A 19,427-nucleotide genomic window follows, 5' to 3' on the forward strand; every position below is an offset into this window, starting at 1 on the left:
TTTTTCTAAGATTGAAATGTAATGACCATGGGGAAGACAGGGTATACAGTTCAAAGGTAACCTTTACCACAGATAATATTATAATGCTGAAAACAGTCTACTTCTGAGGGCTGAGTGCATTTCAGTCCCAAAATTCTAAGTGAGACAGAAAAGAGAAACTAAAAATGTAATTTTCAAATAAGCCAGAATCCACTAACTGCCTCAGAATTGCTAGTCATAACTTTTAGCTATCTTTTAGTAGGGGGAAGGAAGACTACTCCACCCATCTGGGAGGAAAAAAATATAAACCACCACACACACACACAAATGAAGAAGACAGACTAGGACATAGAAAGTTCACTTGTGACATTAATTGAAGTGTTTTTAAAAAATCCAGCCTTAGATTTGTAAAATACTTCTTGTCTTTGAGAAACTAATTATAATATGTTGTGACGTACAGAATATGAGGCTAATTTTGTAAAATAAATGGAAAAATGGGGGGAGAAGAGGGTATGCTACAAGGAAACAAAAAAATTGGTAGGTATCTCTGGGTGATTGGTTTATGGTGACTCTTCTGTATCTTTTTTTACTTTTAAAATTTTTTCTAAAATGAATGAAGTATTTTTAAGTCAGGAGGAAAAAAATCACTTAAAATACTTGGGGGGAAGGGCTAAATGAATATCTCAATTTATCAATTCATTCAACTAAGAAATAAGCTAATTTCAAAAGCTTATTTCAGATGATCAATCCTTTTGAATTGTTTGACTCCTAACATACACATATTTACCTATTCATAAAAAGAATTTAAGTTTTAAAGCTTCATTATATACCAAAGGCCACATGACTTTTTTAGCATACAATTCCACCACCACAGATTCTAAGTTAGTAGGTTTGGGGTGAGATCAAGGAATTTTCATTTCTAATAAGCATCCAAGTAATTCTGATCATTGGTCTTTGGATCATACTTGGAGAAACACTACAACCCTGTTAAAAATACTAGTGGTAAAATCTTCGTATCACATTTTCCTAATATTTAAATATGACAATCAAATATATTTTCATTCTATTTATTTCTGTGAAAGAATTTCAATCTCCGATGGAACTGGAAGATATTAAATGGAAAATCTCATGCATGTGCCCTGAGGAAGACAAAACTTAAAGACTGAGAGACTGATTTCCCATAAAGGCCTGATTTTCAGAAAACTGACAATATTGGAATTTTCTTAAATTTCAGGGAATTGGTCAGGGGTTGCCTCATATCAATCTTGGGAAATTTTGCTTACAGTTTCCAGGGGCATGAACAAGAAATGACCCAGGTTGAGATGGTCTTACAAAGTAAGCTAAATCGAGCTTTGTTTGTATGACTGGAGGGTTTTGTCTGCCTAGGGAATGTTCAATGCTGGTCCCCATTTGTTTCTGATTTCAACAAACTCTAACTGAACTCTCGCTTCTTTATATTCCCTGCCCTACTCCAAACCCTCAACGGACTTACCTGTAGCTTCCTACAGCTTGCATGTCCCAAATGCAGTTCCTCTGCTATTCCTGAATAAACTCATCTTTTTGACAATTATGAGTTTGCTTCATTTTACCTTTTTATTTAGGTTGACATTTCAAATCACTTTCAAATTTCCAAATAGGAAATTCAGTAAACCAAAAATTTCCTTCAAAGGATACTGGTTAATATTTACTATGGCAACATGGCAAATAAACATTTTTGACTGAATTAGCTATGTTCAATTCAATTTTGAAGTTCCTAAGAAGTACAGAGCAGAGAAACACAGCTACTCTTATAGTACTATTAGGTGAGAAAAATCAGTTGCCATTTATTTAGAGGATGAACAGAAAGATAAAGTATGTCTGACAGATGAGCTCTTGACTTGTGACAAAAAGTACCAAAACTATATGACAAATATACATACTCACACACAATTATAATTAGTATATCTATATATCCCCCAATATATCCTTAAGCTTGAATTAGGCCAAACTAACATACCTAGTTCAAGAAGTTTCTTTGTGAGCAACAGCGCCTTATCCAGGTCTCCCTGCTGGTATACTGCATAGCTCAAATAATCTAAAACAGAGACTTTATCAATGGTAGAAACCTCGCCTTCATCCAGCTGCCTCAGTGCTTGTTCCATCCACAGTTCTGTATGGTAATAATCTGCTTCTGTGTAGGCCACTTTGCCCAACTCAAAACAGTCCTCAACTGTTAGAAAAGATTTGTGTTTTACTCCTATGGAAAGAAAATACAGAGAACTTTAGGAATCTTAATACTATTATATGTTTATTTAGGACTATACTGCTTTCAAAGTACTATGTCACTCTCATCTGAACCTCACAACAACCTTCTGAGGTAGGAAAAGCAGGAATTACCCTGGAATTATAAACAAAGGAACAAAGTACAAGGTAATGCAACATGGCAAGGATCATACAGCTAATAGGTGACGTGGGACCTAGAGAATCCAAGATTTCAGTTATCAGTCATCACACCAAAAAGACACACCAATTAAGCTGAAGTATGCCATTTTCCAACACAGTGGGAATCACCATGTGAGATATATCTAACTCTTAACCAACAACTTAGGATAAAGGGATACACGGAAGAGAGACAAACCTGTCTATTGACTCCTTCCCCTACCATTCCCCTTTTCAAAAATATTAATGATATGTAATTTACATATCATAAAGTTCACCCAGTTAAAGAATTCAATAGTTTTTCACTATATTCGCAGAGCTGTACAACCATTACCATAATATGATTTTAGAACATTTTCATTACCCCAAAAAGAAACACTGTAACCATAAGCAGTCCCTACCCATTATATCTCCCCTTTCCTGCCCTATCCCTAGATACCACTAATCTACTTTCTGTATCTACTTGTCTATTCTGGCTATTATACATAAATGGAATTGGACAACAGGTAGTCTTTCATGACTGGACTGCTTTACTCAGCATAATGTCTTCAATGTCTTCATAATGTCTTCTTTTATTGCCAAATACCAGCCCACTGTAGGACAGACTACATTTTGCTTATCAGTTGATAGACATTTGAGTTGTTTCCACTTTTCTGACTTCTATGAATAATGTTACTATAAACACTCATGTACAAGTTTTTGTGTGGAAATATTTTTTCATTACTCTTGAGTATATACATAGCAGTGAAATTGCTGGGTCTTATGGCAACACTATGCTTACCATGTTCAGAAACTGCCAAACTGTTTTCCAAAGTGGCTGCACCATTTTACAATTTTACAATCCTATATGTATGCTCATACATAAAGCAATGTATGCGGGTTCCAATTTCTCTACATTCTCACCAATTCTTGCTACTGCTCATCTTTTTTATTACAGCCACTGAGGGTATGAAGTAGCATTTCATTATGGTTTTTAAATTTTATTTCTCTAATGATGATGTTAAACATGTTTCTATATGCCTATTGTCCATCTATATATCATCTTTGGAAAAATGCCTGTTCAAATCCTTTGTTCATTTAAAAACTTGGTTGTCTTTTTACTATTGACTAATTATGTTTCAAATGTTGTACAATCACCATTACTTTTATAAGAATAAGGAAAAGATGAAGAACTACAGAAAGAAATAAATGTAAAAAATATTCTCTGAATGATAGCAACCATATAACATTCCATTTTATAAACAGCAAATCAGATGAGTTAAGTAGAGACTTTAAGAGCCTGAGTATTTTATGCTGTTCTTTGTTTATAGCATGTTAAGTAAGCAATAGTGAGAAAATTACATTTGGACCACATATTCTGGGGGTGGAGTGGGGAAGGGAACTGCGTCTGATATAAAACACAGGTGATCCGTGAACAACAAAGTTTGCATTGCATGTGTCCACTTACATGTGCATTTTTTTCAATAAATCCATGTATGTATTATAAATGTATTTTCTTTTCTTTATGCTTCTCTAAATAACATTTTCTTTTCTCTAGCTTACTGTATTGCAAAAATGTAGCATACAACACATACAACATATGAATTGTGTTAATAAGCAACTGTTTAAGATATCAGTAAGGCTCCTGGTCAACAGTAGGCTATTAGTAGTTAAGTCTAGGGAGAGTCAAATTTTACATGCTGATTTTCAACTGCTCAGGAGCTCAGCAGCTGTAACACCAGCATTTTTGAAGGGTTAACTCTACCTAGAAATGCTGGATAAAATCTAACAGTTATCCATTTATCCATCTGTATGATGACCAGATTCACAGGAATTAAGCAAATTTTTTGAGGTCAAAACCAAAAAGGAACTTGAAACCTAGAGAGGTAAGTAGAGGATGAAGCTGCATCTCCTCTGGAGGCAGTAGTCAGATGAGAAAACTAGAAGCATGATTTTTAACCATCAAGAAAGGGATAAAGGGATAAAAGAGGGCTTTCCTAATGGCTCAGTGGTAAAGACTCTGCCTGCCAATGTGGGAGACATGGGTTCAATCCCTGGTCCGGGAAGATCTCACATGCCGACGGACAACTAAGCCCGTATGTCATAACTGAGTCTGTGCTCTAGAGTCTGCGAGCCACAACTACTGAGCCCATGTGCTGCAACTACTGAAGCCCCAATGCTCTAGAGCCTGTGCTCCGCAACAGGAGGAGCTGCCTCAATGAGAAGCCCGTGCACTGCAACTGGAGAGTAGCCCTGCTTGCCATAGCTAAAGAAAAGCCTGCACAGAAATGAAGACCAAGCACAGTCAAATAAGTAAATAATTTTTTTTTTAAAAAGAAAGGGATAGGAGATAAAGCCTCAGGCCCATGCAAAATGACGGAACAGACCCTTGAAAGACTACATCTTGAATAAAAAAATGAGCTAGAAAAAACTCTTGTCAGCTGGCAAAGAGAAACAACAAAAGAACTTATTTTCTCATTCTGCATGTAGGTAAGGAAACAATCTCTTAAGAATTCCCCGGGCATGCCTTCTGGGAGGTTTCGATTTCAAATATACGCTATCTCCACAGTCTGGGAAACTAAAGGCAAGAATTTAACTTAAAGTGGTTGGAGGCTGGTAAGGTCAAAAGACACCTGGCAGAAGCAACATTTATACTCTGCAAAATGCACCCTCACCTCAGGTTTTGCAATATTCCCACACACAATCTGAAGAAATGCACACAATTCAAAATCACAAAGCACACGATGAAACAAGCCACTATGAGCAAAATCAGCAGAAACTATTCAAAAACAGTATTAGACATCAACCAATATATTCAGATGTTATCAGATTAAGAATACAAAATAACTATGATTCAAATGTTTAAAGAATTTCTAAAAAAAGAAAATATGAACATGTAAGATATCCTAAAAGGACCAGGAATATGTGAGTAGGAGGAACAATAGAACTTTCAGAAATTATAAATATTATCAATGAGACAAACATGCATTGCTCAAGTTAAACAGCAAGTTAGACACAACAAAAAAGAGAATAACATACCTAGAAGAGAGAACTGAATAAATTACCGTGGGATAAACTCCTCAGAATGTAGCAGAGAGGAGGAATACATAAAAAGTGCTAGTTAAACGGTAAGGAAGAAAAACTAGGAAGACAACAGAATGTGGAAAAGGCACTATTTAAAGAAATAACAGTGAACAATTTTCTCGAATTAGAATGCATGAAACCAAAGATTTAGGAAGCACAGAGAATCCTAAGCCAAGTACATGCAAGGGATTCTCAAGGATTTATTTCAACTAGGAGGAGGAAAATAATTCCAAAAGAAAAGTCTGAGGTACCAAAAAAAAATAGATAAAGAAATTGGTATATATTTAAAGAAAAGTGAGCAAAAGTGAGAAAAGATTGGCAAAAATTTCAAAGTCTGAAATTTTTTTTGTGATGCTGTGGGGAAATAGGCACTCTCATGTATCACTGGAAGGAAAAATGATACAACCACTATGGAGGGAAACTGGAACAATATTAGCAAAATGTCCTATACATCTACTCTGAATCAGTGGCATCATTCTAGAAAAAATATCCCAAAGATCACTTGGCAAAAAAAAAAAAATATGCACAAGGTTATTGGCAATATTATTTTTATAAGAGTAAAAGACTACAAACAAAACAAGTATCCATATCAACGGTGCCCCAGTTAAATAAACTACAGTAAATTCACAAAATAGAGTAACAGGTAGCTGTAAAAAGAAATGAGGATTTCTACATAGCATATGAGGTAATATCTAGAGCATATCAATAAATTAAAATACCAAAATACAGAAAGTATACTATGCTGCCTTCCCTGCTGAGGCTGAGAGGAAATAGGAATATATATACACATTTGCTTCTATTTTAAAGAAACAGTGGAAATGAAAAACCGAATCAAGTGGTAGTTCATATAGAAGAAGAAAGCAACAGGCTGGGAAGTACAGAAATAGTTAATAGTCAACCTTCTATAAGCGGACCTTATTAATACAACTTGGACTTTGAATGAATAAAAAAATTCTGTATAACTAAAACTAATACAAGAGACGTGGTGATGGTGGTCAAAAGGTACAAACTCCCAATTATATGATAAGTCCTGGGGATGTAATGTACAGCATGTTAACTATAGTTAATAATGCTGTATTGTATATTTAAAGTTGCTGGAAGAGTAGATATATTTTAAAAGAAAAAAATTTTTGTAACTATGTGATATGATGTGATGGTGCATGTTAACTAAACATATTGCGGTGATCATCTCGCAACACATACATATCCAAGTCATATTGCACACCCAAAACTAATGCAAAGTTATATATCAATCACATCTCAATTTTTAAAAAGTTTATTTGGGCACCTCTTTTAAATAAAAACATTACATTTTTTAATAATAGAAGAGGACAAAGATAGGATATAAATTAAAAACTGAGCCTGTGGGGTTTTCCTGGTTGTCCAGTGGTTAAGGATCCGCCTTGCAATGCAAGGGACACCAGTTCAATGCAAGAGACACTGGTTCAGTCCCTGGTCCAGGAAGACCCCACAAGACGCAGAGCAACTAAGCCCATGCACCACAACTACCAAGCCGATGCTCTAGAGCCTGTGAGCTGCAACTTCTGCGCCCACGCCCCGAGAGCCTGTGCTCTGCAACGAGAAGCCACTGCAGTGAGAAGCCTGTGTACCAAACAAAGACGAGGCCCTGCTCACCACAACTAGAGAAAGCCCATGTGCAGCCACAAAGACCCACCACAGCCAAGTAAATAAAAATAATCTAAAAAAAAAAAAATCCGGTGATAAATTTGCTTTTAGTGAAAAAGATATAGAAGAAGAAGAAACACGGAAGGGGAGAAAGAAAAGGAGGGGAGTATTTTCCAACTTTTGATACCAATGTTCAAACAATAAATGTGAAGCTCTCAGTGGTTTAATGTTAATGTCAAAATATCTTACCTCCTATACCAAAACAAAAAGATATAGCATGTCCATGGATTAGAAAATTGTCTTGTTAAAATGAAAATGTTGCCCAAATTTTCCCCAAGATTCAAAATAAACCTAATTAAAACTCCTACAGGCATTTTTGTAGAAACTACCAAGGAAATTCTAAGATTTATATGGAAATTCAAAGAATCTAGAATAGTCAAAGCAATTTTAACAAAGAACATAATTAAAGGACTTATTCACAAGTGTTTCCAAGTATGCGGAGGTACTGAAATGCTCATATACTAATGACAAGAGTATAAAATGGTACAACCATCTGGTAGTTTCTTAAAAATCAAATATATACCTACCAATTATTTTACTTTAAAAATAAGATATATACCTACCATGCAACCCAGCCAATTCACTTCTAAGTATTTAACCAAAAGAAACACATGCCTAATATGTCTGAAGACAGCACAAAGGAAATAGATAGAAAAAGGAACACAACGGTGTTTTCCTTAAAAACTTCTGATTGAATATACTTCAACAAATCAGTATATTGACTAGAATCAGACTTAGTTCTAATCTACCCAATGATGTCAACATTTTTTTTCAGTGCTAGCAGAAAAGGTTCATGAAAAATTAAGAAGAAATAAAATCAAGGGCACATTTTGCTAGTGATTCTTTGTCTAGGCGATAACATGCTCTGAAGATGTTAGATTTCAGTACAAAGCAGAGTCCTAATACGGAGGTATACGTATTGGAGGATCACGTGGACCAATACAATCAAATATTCAAATCATACAACTACCTCCATTTACTATATAATTTTTTGCCTCCTACTAGTCACTTATGGATAGTAACTGATTATCATGCTTGCATGCTCAGTCCCTCAGTCATGTCTGACTCCGCAACCCAATGGACTATAGCCCACCAGGCTCTTCTGTCCATGGAGTTTTCCAGGCAGGAATACTAGAGTGGGTTGCCATTTCCTCCTCCAGGACATCTTCCCAACCTAGGAATCAAACTCGAGTCTCTTCCATCTCCTGCACTGGCATGTGGATTCTTTACCACTGTGCCACCTGTGAAGTCCATAACTGATTATCAGTGTACTACTAAAATGAAGATAAAGATCCATATTGTGACAGTTACTCTCTACTTAACACTCTAATCTAGAAAAGGATACCAACAAACTAACTTATTAATAGTTTAACATGATGCAATTTCAGAAACAAAAGAAACATACTGATTTTGACTGTTATTTTTCAGTTACGAGAACTGGAATATAGTTCTAAGATGAGCTTTACAATGCAGAAATTAAGAATGTCTTTTCTCAGGGACATACAAAAGACACAAGAGGACAGTATGCTATTAATAAATGTAGACAGCACCAGTAAAATTTTTCACATGACCTTATATCCTGGCAATATTATTTGAAAGCATAATGGAGACAGTAGAGGATCTTGAGCTATTCTGCCTTGGTAAAGTATCTCTGGTTATTTTACCTATTGATCTCTTCACAATTATCAAAGGCAAAATGTCTGGGAACTATATTAAAGAAAATGAAAATGAAAGAGAAGTGATGTAGCATTTGAAAGGGAAGGCTGCTTCCAAAGTAGAGAACATGAGAAGGAAAAGTAATGGACAAGAAGACAAATAAAATGACATAAAGGAAGTGATGTTGGCAGAAAAAAACCATAAAAAGTGTTCATACAAAGCATGAACAGTTAGAATTTGATGACCAAAAAAAGGCAAATTCTTTCGGTAAAAAGCAAATGGCACAGATGATTGACATTAGCATGTCAAACTGAATGCAGTGAAGGAGAGGATAGGATGAATTGAGAGAGTAGCACCTACATATACATACACTACCGTGTGTAAAATAGATAACTAGTGAGAAGCTGCTGTAAATACAGAGGAGCTTGGTTCGGTGCCCTGTGATGACCTAGCGGAGTCGGGGGTCGGGGGTGGGCGGGAGACTAAAGAGGGAAGTGCTATATGGATCCTTATAGATGATTCACCAAGTTGTGCAGCGGAAACTATCACAACATTGTAAAGCAATTATCTTCCAATTAAAAAAAACTGAATGTAGTAACCCAAATTTACAGTTAAAACACAAAAGTCCTTTAAATTTACTATCACAGTATAAACTATAATAATATGTGACAGTAGACAGTATAGGAAAATTTACTTAGAAATTTTTGGCTCACCCTTAAACTGCAAGGTTTAATTTTAAAATTCTTACACTTTATAGGAACACTTACTGGATAAAAACTTGATTTGTAAGGAACAAATACATTTAAAATGCACATACCTGGGAAGCTGATGTCTTGCATCAGGGGCAATATGGTACACTCATAGCTGAGTGCACTCCAGAGATGTACAGAGAATCTACTGCTTGGTGTAGTAAGCTTATCAGTTCACCAAGATAATGATGCAAATGACCGACAAGAACATTCAACTTCTACCCGAAGTAACTCAGATTTTATATATGATATATTCTACACACAAAAAAAGTGTAGAGGACACACAGTTTTGAGGGCATTAGCTCCCTGTTGTCCCCTTTGCCTATCAAAGCAATACCACCATTCTTTTCTACTTTACCACCCCCCCCTCAAAAGTGTATTATCTCTGGAAGCTATGAATCTATTAAACAAATTAGGGTTAGGAACAACCTGAAACTAAAGGAACAGTCCATATGAACTGTAAAGGCATCATCGATGCCAAAATACATATAACTTATCAGATTTTATATTAAAACATCAAGAAAGCATTTCAAAGGGTAGGCTCAAAAAGGAGAAACAGACATAATTAATCAAGGAGTAACATCGCATCAATATAAATCCACTGAGAAAAGCATTTCTCTGATTTTTGGGGGGGTGAGGCAATTTAAAAAGGCAAGTCATCCTTCCCTCCAGTCCTCATCCTTGAGGCTTCACATCTCAACTGCTACAATTTTAAATCTGACAAAACCAAGTGTTAGCAAGGACATTAAGAAATGAGAACTCCCATACATTGCTAGAGGGAATATTACTGTAATTGGGTACATCTGCTCTGGAGAACAATCTGGCTACATCTAGTAAAGTCTGAGAACCTTATATTCTAGAGAAACCCTTGCATGTGTGCAATGGACACAAGAAAACATAATGAAAATGTTTGTTGAAAACTTGGCCCTGCAAAAATTGGAAATAACCTAAGCTACCACTGTCATCTCTTAAATTTTTACAACAGCCTCCTCCCTGATTTCTTTGTTTCTACCTTCGGGTCTCAAACCATTCTGTAGCCAGAATGATATCTCTAAAATGAAAATCTTATGATTTCCCTGTTTAAAACGTTTCAATAACTACACATTATACTCAGAATTGGTTCAAACTTCTCTACATAACTTACAAAGTCCCTCAAGAGATGGCTTCAGCTTCACCTATATATCATCATCTCTCACTATTCTCACACCATCCCATGCCCCTAGTTCATGCCCCTAGCTCTTAAACAAACTACTTGTTAGCTATCTGATTTAAACATTCTCTCCTCTCTGGCCTATACACATGTTCTGTTTGGAGTACTTTTTTCATACGCCCTATTTCCTGACTAATTCCTTGTCTGTTATATCTCAATTTTTTAACATATTCTGTCTTCCAGGAAGTCTTACTTTACACCTCTCATTTATCAGGTTCAGAATTAGATTTCTGTCTATGTGTTCCATGGTCTCCTAAGCTATCTCCAGCTAGGCATTCATCATACCATAGCATAAGAATATAAGTACCCTAAGAGCAAAAACAGTGTTATTCATTATTGTATCTCTCATACTTATACACAATGGTTATTATGTTAAAGAGATATTAAATAGATACTAAATGGCTTATATCTATTAAACAAATTATGTTTTAAACCAGAAGCAAATTAAAAAACAAGGCTGTGACCTTATCGTAAGTGTTACAACAGTAGAAATAGAAAATAAAATTTGCAAATGTATACTTTTTTGGAAGTCCAACTTAATGGAATTATATTACAGTTTAATGGTTAGTTTTTCCACTTGCTACTTCATTCCAAATTTAGAAAGATAAGCAAGAAAAACATCTTAAGTCATTCATCCCACTGTATTTTCTCACTGAGAAAGTCAATTTCAGTATGAAGACAAGGTAACATATTTTATATTTCCAATTGATAAGGACAAGAAGATAGTAACGGTATGTATACTCACAGAATAAATGAAGATGGCAATAGTAAACTATCACGTGAAGGTAGATATCAGTAACACAAGAAAAACTGGAAAATTTCAAATTTTGAAAAAATTAAACAACACACTCCACACTCTTTAACAGCTAACAGAAAAAAAAGAAAGAAAGAAAAGAAATCACAGGGAAAATTAGAAAATACTTAAAAGACAAATGAAAATGAAATTACAACGTACCAAAACTTACAGGACACAATGAAAGCAGTGTTAAGGGTGAAATTTATAGTTATAACTCTTGCATTAAAAAAACAAGATCTCAAATCAACAACCTAATTTTACAACTTAAGAAACTAGAAAAACAAGAAGAAACAACCGAAAGCTAGCAGAAGAAAAGAAATATCAAAGCACAGAATAGAAAATAATAGATAAAATTAATGAAACCAAAAGTTGGTTCTCTGAAAAGAATTTTGTCAATGAAACTGACAATCTTTTAGCTACATGGATCAAGAAAAAAAAGCCAAATTACTAAAATTAGAAATGAAAGTGGGGATACTTCTACTGATTCTATAGAAAAACAAAGGATTATAAGAATTCTATGAAAAATTGCACACCAACAAACTGAATAACCCAGATGAAATGGACAAATTCCTAAAAACACAAAACCTACCAAGACTAAGAAAAAAAATAGAAAATCTGAATAGACCTTTAACTAGTAAGGAAACTGCTGACGCAAAGAGCTGACTCATTTGAAAAGACCCTGATGCTGGGAAAGATGGCAGGCAGGAGGAGAAGGGGACGATAGAGGATGAGATAGTTGGATGGCATCACCAACTCAATGGACATGGGTTTGGGTAGACTCTGGCAGTTGGTGCTGGACAGGGAGGCCTGGCGTGCTGCAGTTCATGGGGTTGCAAAGAGTCGGACATGACTGAGCGACTGAACTGAACTGAAGTAAGGAAACTGAATCAGTTATCAACAGTCTTCTGACAAAAGAAAAGCTCTGTTATTAACACAAATAAATGGAAAACATTTATTTGTTCGTGGATTGGAAGACTATTAGCTTCACTGGAGAATTCTATCACACATTAAAAAAACTAATACCAGTCCTTCTCAAACTTTTCAAAAAGACATGAAAGAACACTTCTTATCTCATTCTATGAGGCCAGAATCATCCTCATACCGAAGCCAGAAAAAGACACTACAAGAAAACTACAGACCAACACCATCTATGAGCACTGATGCAAAAATTTTCAACAAAATACTAAAAACCAAGGACTTCCCTGATGGTACAGTGGTTACAACTCTGCCCCCCCTAATGCAGGAGTCCCAGATTCAACCCCTGGTCAGGAAACTAGATCCAACATGCCGCAACTAAAGAGCCCATGTGCTGCAACTCAGATCCAGCAAAGTCAAATAAATATTTCTTAAAAAATGCTAGCACACAGAATCCAGCAGCATATGATTATACACCATGATTACATGGTTACACATCATGACCAAGTGGAACTTACTCCTGTAATGCAAGGATGTTTGAACATATGAATATTGATCAATGTAACACACCACATTAATGGAATGAAGGGGAAAATACATACATATGATCATCTCAACTGATGCAAAAAAAGCAACTGACAAAATTCAGTATTCTTTCATAATAAAAAAAAACACTCAAAAAACTAGGAATAGAAGTTGAACTATCAATATTTTAACATAATAAAAGACATATTTGAAAAACCCACTCAATGGTAAAAGACTGAAAGCTTCTCCTTTGAGAATGAGAACAAGGATGCCCACTTTTGCCACTGTATTCAACTTAGTACTTGAAGTTCTAGCCAGAGCAAATAGGCAAGAACAAGCTTAAAGGTACCCAAATTGGAAAAGAAGAAGTAAACTGATCTCTATTGGCAGATAACAGGTTTTTGTTTTTGCCACACCACACAGCTTGTGGGATTTTAGTTCCCCAACCAGGGATTGAACCTGCACCCTTAGCAGTGAAAGCTCAGAGTCCTAGCCCCTTTTCCATCAGGATACTCCCCACAGATAACATTATCTTATACTAGAAAATCCTAAGAATCCTCCCGCAAAAACACTTGTTAGAACTAATAAATTAATTCAGTCAAGTTGCAGGATGCACAGACAACACACAAAAATGAGTTGCATTTCTATGTACCAGTAATGAACAATATAAAAAATTACAAAAACAAATCTAAGCATAAAGTACTTAGGAATTAACTTAACCAAGGAGGTGAAAGACATGCAGTGAAAACTACAAAAAGCTACTGAAAGACAACATAAATAAATGAAAAACACATGCCATGTTCATGGATTGGAAGACAACATTATTAAAATGTCAATACTACCCAAAGTGATCTGCAGATTCAATGCAAAAGACAGAAATAGAAAACTCCATCCTAGAATTCTTACAGAATCTCAAGGAACCCAGAATAGTCAAAACAATCTTAAAAAAGAACAAAACTGGAGAACTCATACTTCCTGATTTCAAAACTTAATACAAAGCTACAATAATAAAGTAGTGCATAAAAAACCAACTTATAGACCAGCATAAAAACAGACTTAAGAGACCAACGCAATAGAGAGCCAGAAATAAAACCTTGTATATATTGTCAAATGATTTTTGACAAGCGTGGCAAGACCATTCAATGGGAAAATGATGATCTTTTCAACAAACGGTGCCAGGAAAACCAAATATTTACACGCAAAAGCATGAAGCTGAACCCTTACCAAATACCACATGTAAAAATTAACTCTAAATAAATCAAGGACCTAAATATAAGACCTAAAACAGTAAAACTCTTAGAAGAAACCATAGGACAAAAGCTTCATAACACTGGATTGGGCAATGATTTCTTGTACATGACCCTAAAGGCACAGACAACAAAAAGAAAAAAACTGGACTTTGTAAAAATTAAAAAATTTGGATACAAAATATAGTTATCAATGGAGTAAAAAGGCAACCCATAAAACAGGAGAAAATATTTGCAAATCATGTATCTCATAAGGAATTAATATTCAGAATATGTAGAGAATCTCTAAAACTCAACAACAAAAAAATGAATAACCCAATTAAATAATAGGCAAAGGACTTGAACAGATATTTCTTCAAAGAAGACATACAGACAGCTGCTAATAAGTACATGAAAAGATGCTCAACATCAGTGATTAGGGAAATGCAAAACTGCAGTGAGATACCACCTCACATGTACTAGGTTGGCTACTATCAAAAAAAAGAAAAGAAATGGGAAACGAAATAGCCACCCAAGACCAGGAAGCCCAGAGAGTCCCATACAAGACAAACCCAAGGCAAAACAACAAGACACATGTTAATCAAACTAACAAAAATTAAACACAAAGAGCAAATATTAAAAGCAGAAAGGGAAAAGCAACAAATAACATACCAGGGGATCCCCATAAGGCTAACAGCTGATCTTTAAACAGAAACTATTGGTAAAGAATCCACCTGCAATGCAGGAGATCCTGGTTCAATTCCTGGGTCAGGAAGATCCCCTGGAGAAGGGATAGGCTACCCACTCCAGTATTCCTGGCCTTCCCTTGTGGCTCAGCTGGTAAAAAATCTGCATGCAATACAGGAGACCTGGGTTCACTCTCTGGATTGGGAAGATCCCCTGGACAAAGGAAAGGTTACCTACTCCAGTATTCCGCCCTGAAGAATTCCATGGACTGTATAGTCCACGGGGTCACAAAGAGCCGGACACGACTGAGCGACTTCCACTTTCATACAGGCCAGAACGGAATAGCAGGATATATTTAAAGTGATAAAAATGGTGAATGGTATTGTTTCCTTAATTTCTCTTTCTGTTTTTTCATTGTTAGTATATAGGAATGCAAGGGATTTCTGTGTGTTAATTTTATATCCTGCAACTTTACTATATTCATTGATTAGCTCTAGTAATTTTCTGGTAGAGTCTTTAGGGTTTTCTATGTAGAGGATCATGTCATCTGCAAACAGTGAGAGTTTCACTTCTTCTTTTCCTATCTGGATTCCTTTTACTTCTTTTTCTGCTCTGATTGCTGTGGCCAAAACTTCCAACACTATGTTGAATAGTAGTGGTGAGAGTGGGCACCCTTGTCTTGTTCCTGATTTTAGGGGAAATGCTTTCAATTTTTCACCATTGAGGGTGATGCTTGCTGTGGGTTTGTCATATATAGCTTTTATTATGTTGAGGTATGTTCCTTCTATTCCTGCTTTTTGGAGAGTTTTAATCATAAATGAGTGTTGAATTTTGTCAAAGGCTTTCTCTGCATCTATTGAGATAATCATATGATTTTTATCTTTCAATTTGTTAATGTGGTGTATTACATTGATTGATTTGCGGATATTAAAGAATCCTTGCATTCCTGGGATAAAGCCCACTTGGTCATGGTGTATGATTTTTTTAATATGTTGTTGGATTCTGTTTGCTAGAATTTTGTTAAGGATTTTTGCATCTATGTTCATCAGTGATATTGGCCTGTAGTTTTCTTTTTTTGTGGCATCTTTGTCTGGTTTTGGAATTAGGGTGATGGTGGCCTCATAGAATGAGTTTGGAAGCTTACCTTCATCTGCAATTTTCTGGAAGAGTTTGAGTAAGATAGGTGTTAGCTCTTCTCTAAATTTTTGGTGGAATTCAGCTGTGAAGCCATCTGGTCCTGGGCTTTTGTTTGCTGGAAGATTTTTGATTACAGTTTCGATTTCCTTGCTTGTGATGGGTCTGTTAAGATCTTCTATTTCTTCCTGGTTCAGTTTTGGAAAGTTATATTTTTCTAAGAATTTGTCCATTTCATCCAAGTTGTCCATTTTATTGGCATAGAGCTGCTGGTAGTAGTCTCTTATGATCCTTTGTATTTCAGTGTTGTCTGTTGTGATCTCTCCATTTTCATTTCTAATTTTGTTAATTTGGTTCTTCTCTCTTTGTTTCTTAATGAGTCTTGCTAATGGCTTGTCAATTTTGTTTATTTTTTCAAAAAACCAGCTTTTAAAAAGCAAAAACCTACAACTGAGATTACTCTATCCAGCAAGAATCTCATTCAAAGGAGAAATCAAAAGCTTTACAGACAAGCAAAAGCTAAGAGAATTCAGCACCACCAAACCAGCCTTTCAACAAATGCTAAAGGAACTTCTCTAGACAAGAAACACAGAAAAGGCCTATAAAAACAAACCCAAAACAATAAAGTAAGTGGTAACAGGATCATACTCATCAATAGTTACCCTGAATGTAAATGAGCTAAATGCTTCAACCAAAAGACGCAGATTGGCTGAATGTATACCAAAACAAGACCCCTATATATACTGTCTACTGGAGATCCACCTCAAACCTAGGGACATGAACAAACTGAAAGTGAGGGACTGGAAAAAGATATTCCATGCAAATAGAGACCAAAAGAAAGAGGAAATAGCAATGCTCATATCAGACAAAATAGACTTTAAAATAAAGAACGTTAGAAGAGACAAAGAAGGACACTACATAATGATCAGGGGATCAATTCAAGAAGACATAATGATTACAAATACATATGCACTCAACACAGGAGCACCTCAAAAAATAAGGCAAATACTAACAAATAGTAACACAATAATAGTGGGGGATTTTTCCAGTGGAAAAATCTAGACAGAAAATTAATAAGTAAACACAGGCTTTAAATGATACATTGTACCCACTGGACCTAAATGATATCTACAGGGCATTTCATCCAAAAGCAATAGATTTAATTATTTTCCCAAGTGCACATGGAACATTCTCCAGGCTAGATCACATCCTGGGCCACAAACCAAGCCTTGGTAAATTTATTTAAAATTGAAATCATTCCAAGCATCTTTTCTGATCACAACACTGTAAGATTAGATATCAACTACAGGAAACAGTAAAAAAAACACAAACACGTGGTTGCTAAACAACACACTTCTGAATAATCAAGAGATAACTAAAGAAAGCATGCCTAAAAACAAATGACAGAAATCATGACAACTCAAAATCTATGGGATGCAGTAAAAGCAGTGCAAAGAGGGAAGCTTACAGCAATATAAGTCTACCTCAAGAAACAAGAGAGACATCAAACACACAACCTAAACTTACAGCTAAAGCAACTAGAAAAAGAACAACAAGAAAAAAACCCCTAAGCTAGTAGAAGGAAAGAAATCATAAAGATCAGAGCAGAAATAAATGAAAAAGAAATGAAAGACTATAGCAAAGCTGGTTCTTTAAGAAGATAAAATTGACAAACCGTTAGCCAGACTCATCAAGAAAAAGAGGAATTAAAAATCAAAACTCAAATCAATAAAATCAGGAATGAAAAAGGAGAAGTTACAACAGACAACACAGAAATACAAAGGATCCTAAGAGACTACTATGAGCAACTATATGCCAATAAATGAACAACTTGAAAGTAATGGACAAATTCTTAGAAAAGTATAACCTTCCAAACCTCAACCAGGAAGAAATAAAATATGGACAGATCAATCACTAGCATGGAAATCAAAACTGAAATCAAAAATCTCCAACAAACAAAAGCCAAGGGCCAGATAGCTTCATAGGTGAATTCTATCAAAAGTCTAGAGAAGAGCTAACACTTATCCTGATCAAACTCTTCCAGAAAAATGCAGAGGAAGGAAAACTCCCAAATTCATTCTATAAGGCCACCATCACCCTGACACCAAAACCAGACAAAGATGTCAAAATAAAAGAAAATTACAGGCCAAAATCACTAATGAACATGGATGCAGAAGTCCTCAACAAAATTCTAGTGAACAGAATGCAATAATACTCTTAAAAGATCATACATCATGAACAAGTTAGCTTTATCCCAGGGATGCAAATATTCTTCAATATACAAATAAATGTGATACACCATATTAACAAATTGAAAGACAAAAATCATATGATCATTTCAATAGATACAAAGAAATCCTTTGACAAAATTCAAAACCAGAAGAAACATAGCTCAACATAATAAAGGCCATATACAACAAACCCACAGCAAATATCCTCAATGGTGAAAAACTGAAAGCATTTCTTCTAAAATCAGGAACAAGACAAGGATACCCACTCTCACTACTATTATTCAACATAGTTTTGGAAGTCCTAGCCACAGCAATCAGAGAAAAGAAATAAAAGGAATCCAGATTGGAAAAGAAAAAGTAAAACTCTCACTGTTTGCAGATGACATGATTCTCTACATAGAAAACCCTATAGATGCCATCAGAAAACTATTAGAGCTAATCAATGAATACAGTAAAGTCACAGGATATAAAATTAATACACAGAAATCCCTGGAATTCCTATATAGTAATAATGAAAAATCAGAAAGAGAAATTAAGGAAACAATCCCACTCACCATTGCAATAAAAAGAAAATACTTAGGAATAAATTTACCTAAAGAGACAAAAGATCTGTATGCAGAAAACTGTAAGATACTGATGAAAGAAATCAAAGATGACACCGGAAGATGGAAAGATACACAATGTTGTTAGATTGACGTCAATGTATGACAAAACCCACTACAATATTGTAAAGTAATTAGCCTCCAACTAATAAAAATAAATGAAAAAAAAAAAAAAGAATCAATATAGTATAAATGACTATATGACCCAAAGCAATCTATAGATTCAATGTAATCACTATCAAACTACCAATGGTATTTTTCACAGAACTAGAACAAATAATTTCACAATTTGTATGGAAACACAAGCGATGCTGAACAGCCAAAGTAAACTTGAGAAAGAAGAATGGAACTGCAGGAATCAACCATCCTGACTTCACACTATACTACAAAGCTACAGTCATCAAGACAGTATGGTACTGGCACAAAAACAGAAATACAGACCAATGGAACAAGATATAAAGCCTGGAGATAAATCCATGCCCCAGTGGACCTTATCTTTGACAAAGGAGGCAAAAATATATAATGGAGAAAACTGTCTCTTCAACAAGTA

At 35.2% G+C, this 19,427-nt stretch overlaps 1 protein-coding gene across 3 annotated transcripts in view; it reads right to left on the reverse strand.

Annotated features, from left to right (window-relative positions):
• Positions 1-19,427, reverse strand: part of P4HA1 (prolyl 4-hydroxylase subunit alpha 1) — a 99,022-nt gene that overhangs the window by 40,061 nt on the left and 39,534 nt on the right. For 2 of the 3 annotated variants that reach the window (XM_043925021.1, XM_043925019.1), the window contains exon 6: positions 1,976-2,215. The exons of the other annotated variant lie outside the window; for it this stretch is intronic. In XM_043925021.1, coding sequence (XP_043780956.1) covers positions 1,976-2,215 — 240 coding nt within the window. The remainder of the gene's footprint in view (positions 1-1,975; positions 2,216-19,427) is intronic. 3 annotated transcript variants of the gene reach the window in all.

Source organism: Cervus elaphus, chromosome 15, assembly GCF_910594005.1.
Source record: "Cervus elaphus chromosome 15, mCerEla1.1, whole genome shotgun sequence".
In the NCBI taxonomy this organism is placed as follows: domain Eukaryota; kingdom Metazoa; phylum Chordata; class Mammalia; order Artiodactyla; family Cervidae; genus Cervus; species Cervus elaphus.